General features: G+C 38.6%; 1 protein-coding gene across 7 annotated transcripts in view; it reads left to right on the plus strand.

The window, feature by feature from the left end:
- MYO9A (myosin IXA) overlaps positions 1-17,412 on the plus strand; it is a 392,893-nt gene that overhangs the window by 173,492 nt on the left and 201,989 nt on the right. For 6 of the 7 annotated variants that reach the window (XM_019499347.2, XM_059714929.1, XM_059714932.1 and 3 more), the window contains exons 3-6: positions 4,175-4,269; positions 8,395-8,457; positions 13,010-13,109; positions 16,243-16,299. In XM_019499347.2, the coding sequence (XP_019354892.1) occupies positions 4,175-4,269; positions 8,395-8,457; positions 13,010-13,109; positions 16,243-16,299 (315 nt within the window). The remainder of the gene's footprint in view (positions 1-4,174; positions 4,270-8,394; positions 8,458-13,009; positions 13,110-16,242; positions 16,300-17,412) is intronic. The other variant, XM_059714930.1, reaches the window with a different exon arrangement.

Consider the following 17,412-nt stretch of genomic DNA (forward strand, 5'->3'; position numbering starts at 1 on the left):
ATAATTTCAGAACCCTCCAAATTGTTTCAGAGATATTTGAACAGATTCGGCGATTCAGATGTAGATACAGCTTTAAATGTTTTTTTTCTACGTACTTCTAGGTAACAGAGGCTCTGAACGTTGCAGTGCTGGGGCAGATGCAGCGTCCCACAGAAGCATGGGGGGAGCTCCCCAGTGCGCTCAGCAGCAGACCTGGAAGTGAACCAGAAGCACTTCCAGTCCACTTCCCGGTCCACCGGAGAGCGTGCAGGCTGTGCCCCCCGGGCACGCCCCCGGCTTGGTAACTTGGGCCTGGGGGAGCACCTGGGGTCCCCCTATGGCTCATCGCCGAGCCGGGAGGACACGGCGGGGGGACCCCCCCCCCAGCATGCTCCCTGGCAGGCCTGGAACTTCCGGGTTCGCTGCCGAGCATGGTGGAGAGTCCCCTGTGCTCCTGTGGGATGCTCCATCTGGCCCAGCACTGGAGCAATCATGAGGCTACCTCAAGGTAAGTAGAAAAAATGTTTAAAGCCGTGAATCAGCATCAGATCTTCAGATTCAGCCAAGTTGAATTGGGGGCGGTGATCCAAATCAACGGATTGAATCACTGTCCCCGATTGGGGCCGAATCCAAATCAAATAGGGCCCATTTCGCACAGCCCTAGTAGAAAAACTGCAAAGAGGGAAGATAGAAAAAGATGAGGGGACCTTTTCTGCTTTCCTCTCCATCCACAAATATCTGTAGAGTTTGGCTTAAAAAGAAGGCTAAGGTTCAGTTTCTGGAACTGAAGGGAGTTCCTAATGCTGGGACTGAGGAATAACCTACCTCCAGTGCAGCTCTGTGGCTGTATGGTTCTGATTTTTTTTTCCTCTTTAACTGAACTCAGAGGTAAAACTCTCTGCGTGTGAGACCTTTTTTTTTTTTTTTGTAACCATCTCAAAATTCTCCTCTGGCTAATATTGTCTACCATAAACTTCAGCGTTTATAGGTTTTATTCAGAGGACACTCGAAGCAAGGCAGTGTGCTGAATGGTGCTGAATATAAACACATACTGCTAATTAGATTGGTACTGTGACTCTGCAGGGCTGAACTGCTCCAATTTTGTTTGAGTTAGTAGGGGCAAGATAAATTGAAGGGTTTAGATAAATTACATAACTCATGTATATAATAGCTCAGCTTAAACTTAGAACACCCATTTCTTACTGTGTTCTTTCAGATAGTTTATCTTTTAGCTTCATCCAGATGGGAAATAACCAGGTATTTAAATTCCATTACCGAACAGTTTGTATAGTATTTGAGTTTTCTGTTTCTTTCTTTGTACAGTTTATTAATAATTCTTTTGTACAAAATATAAGCTTGACGGGGAGTGCTGTTACAAACACTTTCAGAGTTTTAGCACGTTCAAAGCCAAGTCATTGGGTTTGAAACTGGGAGGGAGAGTGTCCCTGCTTTGAGGATCCTTCAGACAAAGGTTGGGAAGGGAAAGAGGAGCAGGGTAGTGAAATGACTTGTGATCATGTGGAAGATCACATACAGTGCCAGAAATAGAAGCTGGGTTTCCAAATTCTGTGGAGGTTTTTAAGACCCGGCTAGACAAAGCCTTGCCTGGGATAATCTAGTTGGCTCTGGTCCTGCTTTGAGCAGGGGGTTGGACTAGATGATCTCCTGAGGTCCCTTCCCACCCTCATTTTCTATGATTCCCAGTAAAGTGTGCTGGACAACGTTGCCTCCTTTTTTTATGCTGATTGTGCTGCATGGAGCAATGCATTGCTATAGTATTAATATTTGTAGGACTAGAAAAAGCTATTAGTATATTAATAAACTGCTGCAAAGAAAAGTAGAATGTGTTTCTGTGTGACCTAATGCTTCTTCATCACATTATTTTAGCATGTTTTTTTCTTTCCTCCTCCTTCCTTGGTATTCTTGGCTAAAGCATCATTTTTTATTTGTTTGCAAAGCAGTATTTGTTTAATATACTTATTAAAATTCGGAAATTTTTTTGGATTATTCTATTAATAAACACGCTTAATAGTGCACCACCTAGATTTAATGCTATGCATGATAACGGGCATTTGTGTTTCACTTCACTGATTTGGTTAGAACCCAAATATATGCAAATGTATAACTGCAGCCTTGAGAGAACTGCTCGTTCTATTTTATTAAACCATACTTCATCTTTCTTGGTTTAAACATCCTTGTGTTAACTCCAGGCTCTGCCTGTCAGGCCAGTCCTGTGTTACTGGAGTCGGAAGGCCAACCACTCTGCTTCCCACTGGTCTGATTACTCAAGAACAGCTGGTCTGGTTAGAATCTGATTTTATTTTATTTTGTTGGTTTTATTTTTTATTTTATTTTATTTTTATTTTTTATTTCTTTTTCCTGATCATATTGACTTAGGAGTCTTTGCTAACCTGAAATATGCTCATCACCAGGCTGCATCACTAAATTTAAGGTTTTGGTAAATATGGAAGTAGAATATTGATGTTCTTTTTTTCTTTGGTTGCAAAACTAAGTAGTAAAATATAATTTGAAGGATTTTACTTTTAAAATCTTGATCATGATAGATTATTAAAGTCTATTCTGTTATAAATGAAAAAAATGTCTTGTGGGAGAAACTGAATTCCTGTATTTATCCAAAAGGTCTCTGTACAATTAATGTCTGTATGGTGGTTCTGCAGGTAACTCATTATGTACTTGAGGGACTTACTAATAGTACAGGAGGAATCTAATCCATGCTTAGTATTGATTTTTGTTCTAGCAGAAGTTTATGCTTGCATACAGTGGTTTTGATGTATGAAAGCCCGGGTGGATTGATTCAGAGTGATTTAAGCTGTTGATTTGTAAGCATCATTCAAATCAGGAGGCAGGAAAACCTTAATTTAGAGCATTGATTTTCATCTTGCCTTGCATCAGTATTCTATAGTAATTTCCTAAAAGCATGGCACAATTTAATTGTTTGGTATAACTATTAAACCACGTAGATGTGCAAGCATATAGGACATTTAGCAAAAAGAAATCTTCTTCCATATACCCAGGAAAATACATTAATTGCATAAATAAATATGAAGATGTATATACACATATAGCTTAATAAACATCCATTCAGATTTTTAATGTTTTCATTTTCTCTTTATGTTGTTATATGGCAACTGATGCATTAATTTGCTGTATGATGATTTTTTTTACGTGGGAATTGTCCGGCCTCATTTAGATGGAAGTTGTAATTCAGTTAAACATAACAAAACATTTGTATACATTCATTGTATATGTACACACCGCTTGAAATTAGCTTCTTGGTCAGCAGGAAACAGGTGCAATGTTTCATCTCAAGCTAACTGGAAACTGTAAATATTATGCCTAAATTAGTTTAAATCGGGTAGGCAATGAGTGCCAGGCTGTGGCGCGCACAGGCAAATATTTTGCTTGGTACGTGCTCCTTTGGGCAGATGGCAGGGGAGTTCGGAGGATCCCGATCCTTGTGGCAGTGCAGCCTCTACCCCACCCCTGCTGTTCGCCCCAAGGCATGCGTGCAACGAGCTGGGTTGGGGCTTCGCGGACGTTGGTGCAGCTGCCTGATGTCTCCCCATTGCTTGCCACAAGCATCTTTGGTTCTGTGATGGGTGGCAGGGGCCTGCCCAGAATCTGGGCCGGCTGTGGCAGACAGCTGGGAGGCTGCAAGTGGCTGTTCTGGTGTCCGTGGAGCTCTAGCCCTGCTATTTGCTGGTGGCGGGCACATGCATGCCTTGGGGCGGGTGGCAGTGAAGGGTCTGGTGTTGTGCTGCCACAACAAGGATTGGGGCCCTGCCATCCACCCTGAAGTTCCTGGTTTCAATCTTTTTTGCATGTGCCAATTTTAATTTCTTTTTTTTTTTTTGAGGTTGCAAACAATAAAAGTTTGTTTTTCCAAATGTTTGTCAGTTTTTGGCTTGACTGTTGTTTACAGTGATCATTATCAAAGTTTGGAGCCATAAGCAGCCTAGCCTGAGGTATAGACAACAAATTTAAATTTGTCCCTTTGCTGGGAGGGGAAAAAATGTTGGGGACCTCCGTACAGGATCACAGAGACGCTCTTTGCTAGGCTTTCTTTCATTAATTGTGTAGTGATGACTGTTCCAAAAAAAAGTTTGTAATGTATATGTAAGTAACCTAGACATGAGTTGTAGATTTTGAAACAATCTCCCTTTTATTTTGACAGGCATTTGGAAATGCAAAGACAGCACATAACAACAACTCAAGTCGCTTTGGCAAATTCATTCAAGTGAATTACCAGGAGACAGGCACAGTGCGGGGGTAAGTGGCACAATCAGCAGTAGCTCAAGGTTCTGAATTTTAGATGCATTGTCTGTACTGCTATTCTGACATGCAGTATCCGTAATATGTGGCCTAGACGGCTAACTGTCTTCTTTATGTTTTAGGCCCAGCTGTCGTATTTTACACGTAATATAAAGATATGGGTATGTCTGTATTGTGGTCACAGAAGTGACTGCCATGTAGTTGGGGGGTACCTGAACTGATGTTTAGATAGCCAGCTGTCTAATTTACCCTGGTGTTTCCATCACAGTATATGTGGTTTAGCTTCTCAACTCCAGTCAGTCATAACTGCAATTGGATAACCAAACCTCCATAATGAAAATATAACTTGTATTCCGTTTCTTTATTCTGATTCAAAAAATGGATTTACGTTCTTTAGCATTTAGAATATGCAATGCTTTGCCCTGGCTAAATAGCCCTGCTGTGGAGCAGGATAGACTAGACTGTCTAGGGTGCCATACAATGTAGCTATGTTTCTTCCAGTATTTTGAACTTACTGCCCTGGGCCAAGTAAAAAGGTGTATCTACCCTCTCGCTTGTTTCCCAGGAGACAAATATCACTCTTTACTGTCTTGAGTACTGAAACATTGAGATTCTCTTTTATTTTTAAATGCTCTCTTAAAACAAAACCCAGCATCTATCTTATAATGATAAGGTGGAAGTAATCGGGGGAAAAAAGATAACATTTCTCTTTTATTTCAAACAGAGCTAAATTGTTTAGGCAATTTTCTTAAGCATACTTTTAATTTATGTAACACTTTTTCATAGTGCATCTCAGCTGTGTGGTGCCAGCATCCATTGACAATCAGTGCATATCTGCAAATTGCAGTTTAGTATAATTCATCAGAAGAAATTTACCTCCTTTAGAAATTTCTTTCTTCAGTCTTTGGGAGCATAAAATATTGGGGGTTTTCCCATATAAAGGTAGACTTTTGGAGTCGGTGCTAAATCTGTGTCTGTGTTGTACAGACTGTTTGTTGTGATGTCTCTGTGATGAAAGCTTATACTATACATCTGATTTAGTTAGTTTGGAAGGTGCAAATCTACCCTGCCTTCTGCTATGATATATGTCAGTGATTCTCTACCAAGGTGCCTTGGCACCCCAGGGTGCCTTGAGACCCTTTCAAGGGTGCTGTTGGGTACCAACCAGTTAGCACTGCTTAGGTGTGCAAATGTAATTCACAAGTTAAACCCAAAGATTTTGGGAATCCTTAAAAACATTCTGACTTGTGGTCTTTCTGAATTTTTTGCAGCCAAAAAATTGCTCTATTATTTTTCCAAAATCAAAGAACAAATGAAAAATTGGAGCTGCTATTTTCCCAGGGATGCCTTGTGCCAGTTCAGGGGTACCTTGGGTCTGAAAAGGTGGAGAATTACCAATGTATATAATAGTTATAGAAACAAGAAGTGCAAACATAACTCTATTTTTTGCACATACAGTTCTGGAAAATCACTGTTAGGCATTTGATTATGGGAATGGGCAAGCTTAGAAAAGGCTGTAAACTTGACAGGCTGGTTGCACCAACCAGAGCCCCATGTTAAGCAAAGCAGTTAACTATATAGTTTTGAAGTCAAAGGGCCACAAGCAAATGATTAAAGTTAAGTACTTCAGAGCTGAATAGGGGTCAGATGTGTTCAAGGGAAACTTACACAACACTTCCCAGAGACGAGCCTATGAACTCCGATTCATCAACCTGCTGGATACTAGAGATCATGGACTAAACATAGACATTGGATTTTTGATGCATTATAATCTGCCTGGCAACTGACTCCCCAGCCCAGCCCCTGGCTTCTTTACTTTTCATTCCATCCAGGAAGAGCACACACCAACTGCTGAAGCTTCCTTAGCCTGAGGAAGGATTTTTGAACCCGAAAGCTTGCTTAATAACTATTCTCCAACCATTTGGGTTGGTCTAATAAAATATATCAAATTCACCCAAGGAACCTTGTCTTCATAACAAACAAGTTCATAAGCAAAGGTGCTTGCAGCATTTATAAGCGAATTAAAACAATGAACAGTATTTCAAGGACAGTTTGAACACGTAAAACAAATGGTTCTTTCCTTCCTGTTTTGTTTCTTTGGAGGGGAAAATCCTATTTATAAAAACACAGATGCAGTGTGCAATACTAAATTTAAGGAAAGGAAGTACTCAGCAGGGGAGAAATTCCCAAAATGAAAGTTTTTTACACTCTTAATTTTAACACATTTTATTTAGGTATTTTGTGCTTCTGTATCCATGTTACATTAATTCACCCTAAACTTTCATGTCATTTTGTTTACCATAAAATGTGCCTACATCTGTTGTGTGGCAGAATTAAGACTGTGGGCCAGACCTCCACTCTTAGAAATTCCCCCTGTTGGAATGCTCAACCTTGTTAATATTAATATTGTTAAACATCCAGATGGGTTAAAACACATAGCTGGGTTGCTTACTTTTTAAGTTTAATTTGTTTTTCTTTTTTTGTATCCTTACTAGAAAAGAGAGCCTTTCTCAGAGTTTGCCTGCTTTAGAGTGTTTGTGCTGAGCAAGAAGTACCCGGCCAAAGCATCCCTTTTCCTAGTGGAGGCAGAAATGATGTTTTGGTCGGTTACTCCTCGCTCAGCACAAACACTCTAAAGTACGTACTACCTTTTCCATTGCCCCAGCAGTACTGCCAACCTCACCATGTCAAAAATCAGGAGACACTCTCTTGTAAATCAAGAGATTTGGTATGTGAATCATGAGATGCTCTGTTCTAAACCCCTCTCCTCCTGGCTCCTCATGTATGCGGCCTGAGCAGTCTCCCCCTGATCCCTTCTCCTCTTCTTCCCCCCCCCCCTCCCCCCGGTTTTGGCTCCGGGCTCCGTGCTTACCTGGCAGGGCTCCCTGCACCCCTTTGTGGCTGAGTCCTGCTCCTGCCCAGGCTCCTGGGGACTTTGCAGCTCCGGAGCCCAGTTGGGCGAGAGACGTGCCAGAAGATTTGAGAGTTCTGTCATGAGTTCATGAGTCGGACTTAATTTTATTTAGCAATTGCAACTCTCATGATAATTTTGTGAGAGTTGGCATTACTGACCCAAGCATAGACTCTACAAGGAATTTTATCTGAAAGAATAAATTGGTAAAACAAGAACCTGTCATTTAAGGACTACAAAAGGAATACAAAGGAAACAGTGGGAAGAGCATTCAGTCTGTTTTATGCTTTCTCACTGAGGATAAGTGACAAATCCTTCTAGGTGTCTCTAATATGCTTGAACATTAATGGAATAATACTGACTTTGCTATAGCACAAGCCCCATTTTTCTTCTCTGACTTTCATAAATCTCAACAGCATCATCCTGTTATTGATAGAGCCTGCTTCTCCTATGTAGTGGTGCAAAAACTGTTACAAAGCATTCTGGTGCATGTGTCAGTGACTTACTGTGAAGTCCCAGGAGGAAAGAAAAATTGCTGTGAGTACAGATTTCCACTTCATGTAATAATTACATTTGAATCCATTTTCTCAAACTGGAGGTGGTGGTAGAAAAGCATCTCTAAAAGCACCTTGTTATGACATACGGTATCCAGACTTTTCTGACTGTAGCCATTGCATAATAACACAAAATTCCTGTACAAAGAATAGTTGTAATATGAAAGGGAATAATAATAATATGGGTTCTGATCCTGAAGTGGACATCTGCCTGGGAAGACGGCTTCTTTCACATGTTTCTTTTCTGCATCAAGGCCTTAAAGTAGCTGGTGTTACTCTTAGGTGTAGATGGTTTGCAGGCAACTTTGTTTTACTGACTTTAGGTTAAATCGGTATCTTAGATTCTTTGGTTTCTTTCAGGAATTCCCTCTGCATTCACTGCCTTGGGCTCACTCATCAGAGATCATGGATTTCATATCCATGTTAGTTTTGGCTTTGTATCAAACCAAAACCTCAAAAGCCAAACATAATATTGGACTTGTTCTGCCCAGGAAGAAATTTATACAACTAAGTGAAATAAGGCTAAAATACAAATATGTCCTTTTTTGCATAGTAGAAGTCACAATAAGGCTGTGTTCATTTAAGAACACTGGAGCAATGAATATGTATATGTGTATATGTATGTATGCATGTCTGTATAATTTTTTTTTCTTTCAGAGCTTATGTTGAAAAGTATCTGCTGGAGAAATCCAGGCTAGTTTATCAGGAACACAATGAGCGGTAAGAGCCTATACTTTAAAAGTTTAGTAAGTTGATTCGGTGCGTGACACAGGTAGCTTTAAAATGCTGTTTTAATTGTAACTTCTGTGTTTCATAGTCCTACATGTTATGCTAATTCAGTCTGTAGAAAAGTTACCTGTGCTGTGACAATCTAATGTATAACTAATATAAAGGTGCAGTGCTCTGGTCAGCTGGATACGCAGGTTTAAAATCTCCTCTCATCATGTATGTCATAACTACTGTTAATTTTAACAGGAATTATTCACATCAAAGGGAGAATAGACTACACAATGCCCACTTTTATATTTGTGGCATACCCAAAGCTCTCGGTAGCTGCTATTGGAGTTCTACAAGCCCAAGTAGTATAAATTGCACTCCTTCTGCATTATTTTGAATCAAGGACTATCTATGAGTTGTACACAGCTTCTTACACAATAGAGGCCTGTCATCAGGCAATTAGGTGCTATGGTAATGTGTGTAATAAGTAGTAATAAAATTAAATCATTTTCTTTTGCCTAATCATGGCCTCCTTCAGAGCCAGGTTAGGGTTTTCAGAATGTTCAGCCCTCTATTTCAGAGCTATATCAGTAGAGTTATTGATACATTGTAAGGAAGCTCATTGACATTTTGGAATTGATTTATTAGTTACATGCATTTATCAAGCATCATCGCATTGTCTAGGAGGTCTTTCATAAAATTATTCTTGGAGTAGCTGTGTCTTCAGAGAGTATAAAGGGCCTAATACTCCATTGTTCTGCACTTTGATCATTTATAGCAGTGGATGTAAGCAATAGTCTCAGCTGCTCCCTTTACGTAATATTGCTGCTGGTGTAAGACATAAAAGTCTGGGCTGTCACTGTAGGTAATAAAGTCCTTTTCCAATATAAAGCAATGTAAATGAGGTCCAGGTCTTCTAAGTTGCATTTGGAGCTATACAGGCAAATGTTATGAAGCAACAATATGATAAGCTTACATGGATTTTAGCTTAAACGTGATTGAGGAGCTGGATCCCATCTCAACAGACTTGTATCTTTTAAGAGAGTAGAACCTGGTCAGGATGGGAGAAAGGGAATAGGATGATGGGAGTCTATAAACTCTATCGAAGTTCTTCAACAGATGCGATCCTGCCACTATATATTCCCAAGAGAGGCTGGGATGTAGTTACAGTTTTTTAAGTGTTGCTTAAGAAACTGGGAGGCTGCATATAGTATATGCATATAGTATATATGATCTTTACTCATTCCACAGGTCTGTTGAACAGTCCAGACTCCCTAGGGAGAGACATTTCATGTTCTCAGGAGATGTTGAAAGAAGATTCTCTGGGGGGGTTTCCCCCATACACTCTCTCTGTATATCCTCCTGCTCTCCTATATCATACTTCAAATTTCTATCCCCTAACATGTGGCCCTTCCCTTTTAGCTTTCTTCTGTCTCCTCTTTTTATTTCCTGATTCTTTTCCAGACTGATCTTGTAGCCAAAAGTTCAAAAACCTGTGCTTAACAGTTCATCCAAACAGTGATTCCATGTGTCCCGAATCATTTGTTTTGTGCACCAACAAAGTTCTGAATGTAGCTTTCAAAGAAAAAAGCATAACACCACCCCCCCATATGTAATTTTTCCCAGTATCATCTACAGATTTTTTGAAGTCTATTTTAGAAGCTTGATAGTTTCATCCTTGAGGCTCTTGAATGTAGAAGCTTAGGACTGAAAGAAATGTTGTGGGTTGTTGAGTTGCATGCCCTGCTGTTGTAGACAACCACTTGACATAGTCCCTTTTATGAGCTTGATCCTAAACTCCACCTTAAATGCTTCACTGAGGTGGCCCAGGTATTTCATGGAGATCATTGTTGCCATGGCTTCTAGTCTCCTGATCAGCATAGTTATCCTTTACACTTGTTGTAGATTGAATTTTTCTTTCTTAAACACAGGTGTCAAGTATTGGGTTATGTCTCACCAGTGCCTCATACAGGGACATCCAGACTTGCCTATTTCTACTGGAAATTGCAGATGTCTTTGCCTTTTTCAAGGCTGTATCATACTGGTCATCCATAGTCATCTTATGATCAGCTAGAACACTCTGATCTCCTTTTCTCTCTCAGCCATTTCTAGCTGATGAACTTCTAGCTTACAGCAGAAATTCTTGTTATTGGTCCCTAAACACATGATCTTGCACTTTGCACTATTGAATTTCATCCTGTTTAGTTACTACAGTCCCCAAAGTCACCTTTTTCTTCCTGCATTGATATTCAGATACTGCTCTCAACTTTGTGTCATCAGCAAATTTCATTAACGCACTCTTGATTTTGTGCCAAGGTTATTGATGGAAATATTAAATAAAATTAGTCCCAAGGCTGAACTCAGTAACCTCCCTGCAGCCCAGTATCTCCCCGTTTGGCACAGCCTTGATCTATAAAGGTCTTCTGTGAAATAATTTCCCATCATATAATAATAATTTCTTCTCTAATTTTCTTGCTTTCTGCATATTTGTTTACACATAGTTTTTATTTCATGTCAGCTTCAGGTTCCTTCTCCAGGTGACTTTCACATAACATAAGTAATGTTTCATCTCTATCCATATACAAAAGGAGGTCATCCATTAATGTCACTAGTATTAGTTGGCTTGGTATGTGCAAACATGAAGCCTGAGGTCAGGGGTTCAGAAATTTGGGAGAAGCTTTGTGTGCAGTTAGAATTGGCTATCAATGACTTATCAGAAACCCCTCCAAATAAAGGGAAGTTAGTGACAGGGCAGCAGTGGCTGGATTTTTGGCAGTGAGCAATGATTTCTAGACTAAAGGTCAGACTACTGTATGTTTTAAATTGCTAGTAGTTTGCCCTCTCTCAAAGACATCTTAATGATTCCTGTCAGCATTGGGTCCAGTCACACCTGTGGTTTTCAGCAGCCATTAATTAAAAGTAGTAAAAATTACAATCTCATGTCTCTGTTGTTTAATATACTTGATTGTTAGTGTCCATAAGTTTGAACTGGGTGGTTAGAACTAGAGGCAAAGCTGATCATTTAGTTTTCAAGCTGTTTCACAGTTCAGTAGCTAGGGAGCTAGTGTAACCTTTTTTTATAGTCTGTATAAACTACTTTTGCTCTTTTTTTCAATCTGTAGCATTTTCTTTCCCTACTTACCATTTTATTCCCTTCTATATCCTTTGCATTATCTAATCGTCACTCCCTTTCTCTCCCATCTTCTGATTTTTATTTATTTATTTATTTAAAAAAAAAATTTTTTAAGGGAATCCTCCATTCTAGTACTATAGATTGTGTTCTGGTCTCTTGAAAAGTATTCTTCTTTTATTCATCCCTGGTGAGGTTTGCAATGCTGTATGACTGTACCTGTTCATTTTAAGAGACTAAGTAGGTATACCCCTTGAAAAATATTCTCAATAGCTTAAAGGCTGTACTGATTATAAATGGGCACTTATCACAAACCTTTAAGTCTGCCTACACAGAGAAGACACATTAATGTCAATGAATTGGTGTCTTTACTTGTCTGTATTTTATTTGGTAGCTAAATAGCTACAAAAATGGATATACAGTTAATTAAATGTGTAATTTCCTTAACCGAATAAAAGAGTACTAGTCCCTGTTGGTTACTTGCTGGCTTCTTGGTAACAAGCAGCCCTTACCTGCATACTGGTTAAGTGCCTAGGAACCCTCTGCTAAATTGGTGAAATTGATGAGGAGCTCTCAATTTCAAGGCTGCTTTTAAAAGGAATTTTTTTTTATAATTTTTTTGTGCAAATTTCTAGTTAGTCTAATAAAAGATATCACCTTTCCTTGGATATCACCTTTACTCATTTAAAAGCATAGGGTTCTCTGAGAAGGAAGGAACCCTAATGAGGTGTGAAAAGCTTAGCTCTGGCTCTTCCTATAGATGATGAGCACTATTTTCTTTAAGTTAGTGTAAGTGCATGCTCCAGGTAAGTATGTTGGCCAAGAACTGAAAAAAGGTTGTGCCCTTAAATGCAGTATGCTGTATTTAGAAGCATAACAAAAGAATAAACGCCTGCTCAGGGAAGTGATATGAAATAAAAATAAGTGCTGTAAACTGTGGTCTGATAGTCAACTTCTCTCATCCACATGGAGGATCTCAGCTTTGTGTTCTGTTGTTCCCTTGCATGGACAGTCTTTACAGATTTTATAGTGCACATATAATGAGGCCAGTCAGTAGCAGATTGCTGTCCTGAATCTTCAAAAGAAGAACATTAGTCTTCATGTGCTGGTGGGACATTTGATGAGTGCAGCTATTTTTACATACAGATGGCTAGCTACACCTGGAAGTAGCCATCTGCACATCCTCTTGGTAATAAAGGCTTGAACTTTCAGAGTGGCCTAAGGATGCTGAATTTTGTTTGAAAATCAGTGGGAATTGTGCACCTACTTCAGTTGGGTCCTTTATAAATTACAGTATATGTGTTCAAACTATAAGCAACTGTGAATACCTGTATTTCAAAATTAGGTTCTTAGTGCATATGTGTGCTTCTGTGCTCAGTGCTAACACTACTTTTGAAGGTTAACATAATTTTTATTCATTACCAGGAACTACCATGTGTTTTATTACCTCCTGGCAGGAGCGCGTGAGGAAGAAAGATCTGCATTCCACCTTAAACAACCTGAGGAGTATCATTACCTCAATCAGGTGGGAATAGATAGGCAGCTCTAGGGATGACAGCTTTTTTTAAAAAGAGTTGCTTAATGTTTAGTTTTGGAATGGTGGACTGTTCTCTTTTAATGACATGCTGTTTTCTGTATTGATGATACTGAATGTGAATATAGAAAATAATCTAAGTGGTAGACTTTATGATGTCTGGCTTTTGGAGTCTATGATGGGAAATCAGTTTTTGCCCTTTTCCAAGTATTGGAAATGGGCTGATTTTGCTGCTACCTGCTTGCCTTCCCTTAAGCAAGGTATAGAAGAATAAAAATGCAAGCCATATAGTGAATAGAATCTTTTAAACGGTTTATAGTAATCTTTTACCTGCTGCCTTATGAATGTTGTTACCAATTAATATTTGTCTTCTGTCTAGTTTTGTTTAGATAGAGATGTGTCCATCTCTTACCAGTGGGTCTGTAGGATATAAATGTCTTGCATGATGTAGTCATAATTTTTAACTTCATGGCTGTCTGGCAGCATGACTCTCTTGTAGCTTAACAATGCAACAAGCCTAATATAAACCAAATGTGGAAACTCTCATAAATTTTAAATGAGTGAGATACTGTGGAGTTACTCAGTTTGCACAACAGAAAACATAATTGACAGTAAAGATTTTGGGGTGTCTTTTGCCACTGATGTGTTACCAGGAAAGACACTAGGTCCCACAAATGTTAATGGAGTTTTGACATTAAAATCTTGCATGTCACTGGTTATTAGATCTCTTCACCTCCTTGTTCTGATTTGTCCTTTTGTTTCCTGAAGTTGAGATCACATCCAGTATAAATTAGTTTCTTCATTGGCTACTAATGAAGACTAATTTGCCTTTCTTAGATTTCTAATTGGTGTTAAAGATGTAAACACAGTGTGTTGCAAGTAATCTGTTAAGCTTTTTAAAAAATGTAAAAGGTTGACTTCATAATATGGCATTAACTCTCCAGAAGTGTCATAACTTTTAAAGACCTTGAAAAAAATCTATCAAAGTCAAAACACAATGTTATAATGATTACCTCCTACATCTAATGACATTAAGAATTTCACACCGTTGAATAAGCAAATAGGAAGTTAAAGCTTAAGGCATTTGCTCTATTAAATACTGTGTTGGTGCTTAAGTGTAGCAGAGGTTTGAGAATAGTGTGTGTTCTTTATGCACCATCTGTGCTGCAATTTTGAAGCTTGAGAGTGCCAAGATACTTTTGGATAGAATGTTTTCTCACTTCCATTGGTTTTGTTGGATAGTCTTAATACCCTCATATTTTTGTAAAACAGCTTTTTCTATTTCATTCCTTTAATTTTTTCAAGGTAATAAAATAGAGGTCAAAACATTTAAAACTAAAAATCAAAACAAAAGAGCCTAATGTGCTGGGTTAAGTAAAAGGCAGAGATCTTTTCGATTAAAGCATCCATTTTTCGTCCTTCCTTAAAGGAACATGGATATAAATAGAGTTGTATGGAGATTCCGCATGCATCTCAGTTAATTATGGAAGCAGATTCTGTGCTTAGTTCAGCATGAATATTTGGTTTGACATGATTAGCTTAGATAGGTATATGGGTAGAGAGAGATTTTTACCAGTGTGGATCTATATGGAACTGGCTTATTTAGAATTATTAAGCATAGTATTTCAGGCCAGTGCCTTCCATCTATGGTGTAGCAACAACCTTCCAATGGTAACAATGAAAAATACAGAGAGATGGAAAATGGAAAGATGAGGATTGTTGAAGAAATGTATGGAAATATGAAAAGACAGAGTAACAGAATCAGCTTTCAACACTCCTATTAACAGAAGAATTTCTTAAAGATGCCTTAGAATCCCCTACTGTGAAAGGGGATGAGAAGAGAAGACAGAGATTAGCAATTATTGACAGAAAAAAAAAGTAAAGTTAATAAAGCAAAACTTTTATTTTTACCTTTTTTTTTTTTTGCCCATGTGCCTCAGCCCACACTGGGGTGAGCCAAATAAAACAGTATTTTGTGTTGAGTATGAGAGCTGGGGCATACTGGCAGAGTGATTAAGATGTCCTACCGTATAACTCCAGAAGGCATGAGCTTGAAACCTCTCCAACTCCTACTGAAGGCTGCCCCTCCACCTGCCCCTGTCAACCCAGCTGCAAATGGGTACCTGATTATTTAGTTTAGGGAGTCAGAAGTAGTCACATATGCTGTTAGCTAAGTCCCCAAGTTGTGTGCCATTGCCTTATAGAAACTGGTGTGGTTTAGCCAGGTGGGCCATGTGGCTTAGCCTTATCTTGGCACTTAACTAAGGGGTGACAGTTAGATTACTTGAACAATAGATCCTCTAAACTTTGTAAATGTCTAGTATTCAAAGGGCCTTTCAGTTTGAGAAAAGAAATTAAAAAGCCATTTACAATTTCCTCTCAGGTCTGACTTGGCCTACCATTCAAATAAGTTTTTATTTAAATGTTCACATTGCAGTCTTACAAGGTACTGAATAATACCAGGGAGTATCCTCATTGAATCAGCACCTTGCAAGACTGGGTCCTTAATTAGTCTAATCTCCACAACAGAATGTATTGTGCCACATTTCTGCCCTGGGGCTGCTTTCTTCCTCCTGTGTTTGGTTAGTCCTAAGACTCTCCCATGTTTTCCCCTCTCCAGACAGTTTTTTCTAACCTCATAATTGTCTTTTTGGCCAAGGAGGACATTGAATGAATACATAAATAAAGAAATATGGTCTTTTTTAGAAGCCCTTCAATGTAGCTTTATCATTGGTCATGGGAATCTGTTTTGGCAACATATATCACTTCACAGAGCCTGTGGTAAAAGGAATGAAAACTAGACCTTGGTCTCCAGCTTAGCTGGGCAGACTCCTTAGGTAAACCAATGGCTCCCATTATGATAGATAAATCTGTATTTCTAATATCTTTACAAATTCTGCACATGTTCAGAGAATTAGAAGGATAGATCAGAGTATGACAAATGTGGCAAATAATTCCTACAACCTCAAATACTTCCTTACATTTAAAATTTTTTTTTTCATGATTACATGCAAAATCCTTGCTGACTTTGCAAGTAACTTTGCATTGTTCCCATCTCAGATACCAGAGAGAGGGAGATATGTTTGGTTTGAATGCTGTTTAACTCAATTTGCCTTGCTTTCAGATGACAAAGAAACCTCTCAGACAGAGCTGGGATGATTATTACTATGACTCTGAGCCGGTCAGTACAAGTACATGCGCATTCTGTGTTGCTGGTGTAGGGTGCTACTTTGCTCACTTGAATCTTGGCTACACCAAGGCACAGGGAGAAAGCAAAACTGAATGAATTTAAAACAGAACCACCAAAAATATTACTCAGATTTTCCCTTCATTGAGACTGCTTGCATCTTCATATTACATTGGAACAGATCTTTACAACGCTTTTTTTTTTGGTCATTGTCATCTGGGAAGCGTTATCTAACAGATTAGATATAGATTGGATATACCTACCTAATTTTAACCAATTATGTGTTAGATGACTTTATCCAAAGTGTAATACACTGCAGTAGGTTACTTAATAGATATTCTATAGTGTACACGTTTATGGTAATACAATATCTTGTATGTGAAAATAGAACAATATTTTAATTCAGTTTCAAAGAACTGCAAATCAAGGTTTTAAATAAACTACCACTGAAAAATTATCTGTTTGTTTTCTTGTCCATTCAGAATGGCCGCAGCAGCACATTTTTTATCCAATTTGTTGCACAAAAACAATATACCCAGTGTAAGAAAATGATCTTCGAATTTAATTTCAAGTGTGAACTGATCCTTATTTAAAATAGCTACACTCATTTAATCTGAAAGAAGACAGCTCAATAGCAACACCTTTCTAAATGTATATGACCAAAAAAAGAAAGAGTGAAGGGTTTTTTTTCCTGTATGCAATTAAGTGACATGACAGAGGCTCAGATTAGAAATACGCTTTTGGCTTGTGTGGCCTGTAGATGTGTCTCTGTGGTGTTCTTTGTCAGTTTTGTCTCTCATCTAAAAGCATGTTCCAAGTCTAATTGCATGATATTGTTGCTAATTCTCTGCTTTCTTAATGTCTACTAAACTTCTAGAAATGAATGGTATCGTATATCATTGTGTAGATAAATAGAGAAAAATGAAAGCAAGACTTTTTCACCATGCACTGTCTCTACTGTTAAGACTTTAAAAGTTTTAGTATTAAATTAGTGTTCTGGAAAGAGAGAAATATGTTCTCCAAATAATATACTGCCAGTTCCAGAGAACTGTCGGATTCTAGCAATCAACTAATTGTATTCTAGGCCCCCTCTACACATTACATGTA

This window comes from Alligator mississippiensis, chromosome 11 (genome assembly GCF_030867095.1).
Source record: "Alligator mississippiensis isolate rAllMis1 chromosome 11, rAllMis1, whole genome shotgun sequence".
NCBI lineage: Eukaryota > Metazoa > Chordata > Crocodylia > Alligatoridae > Alligator > Alligator mississippiensis.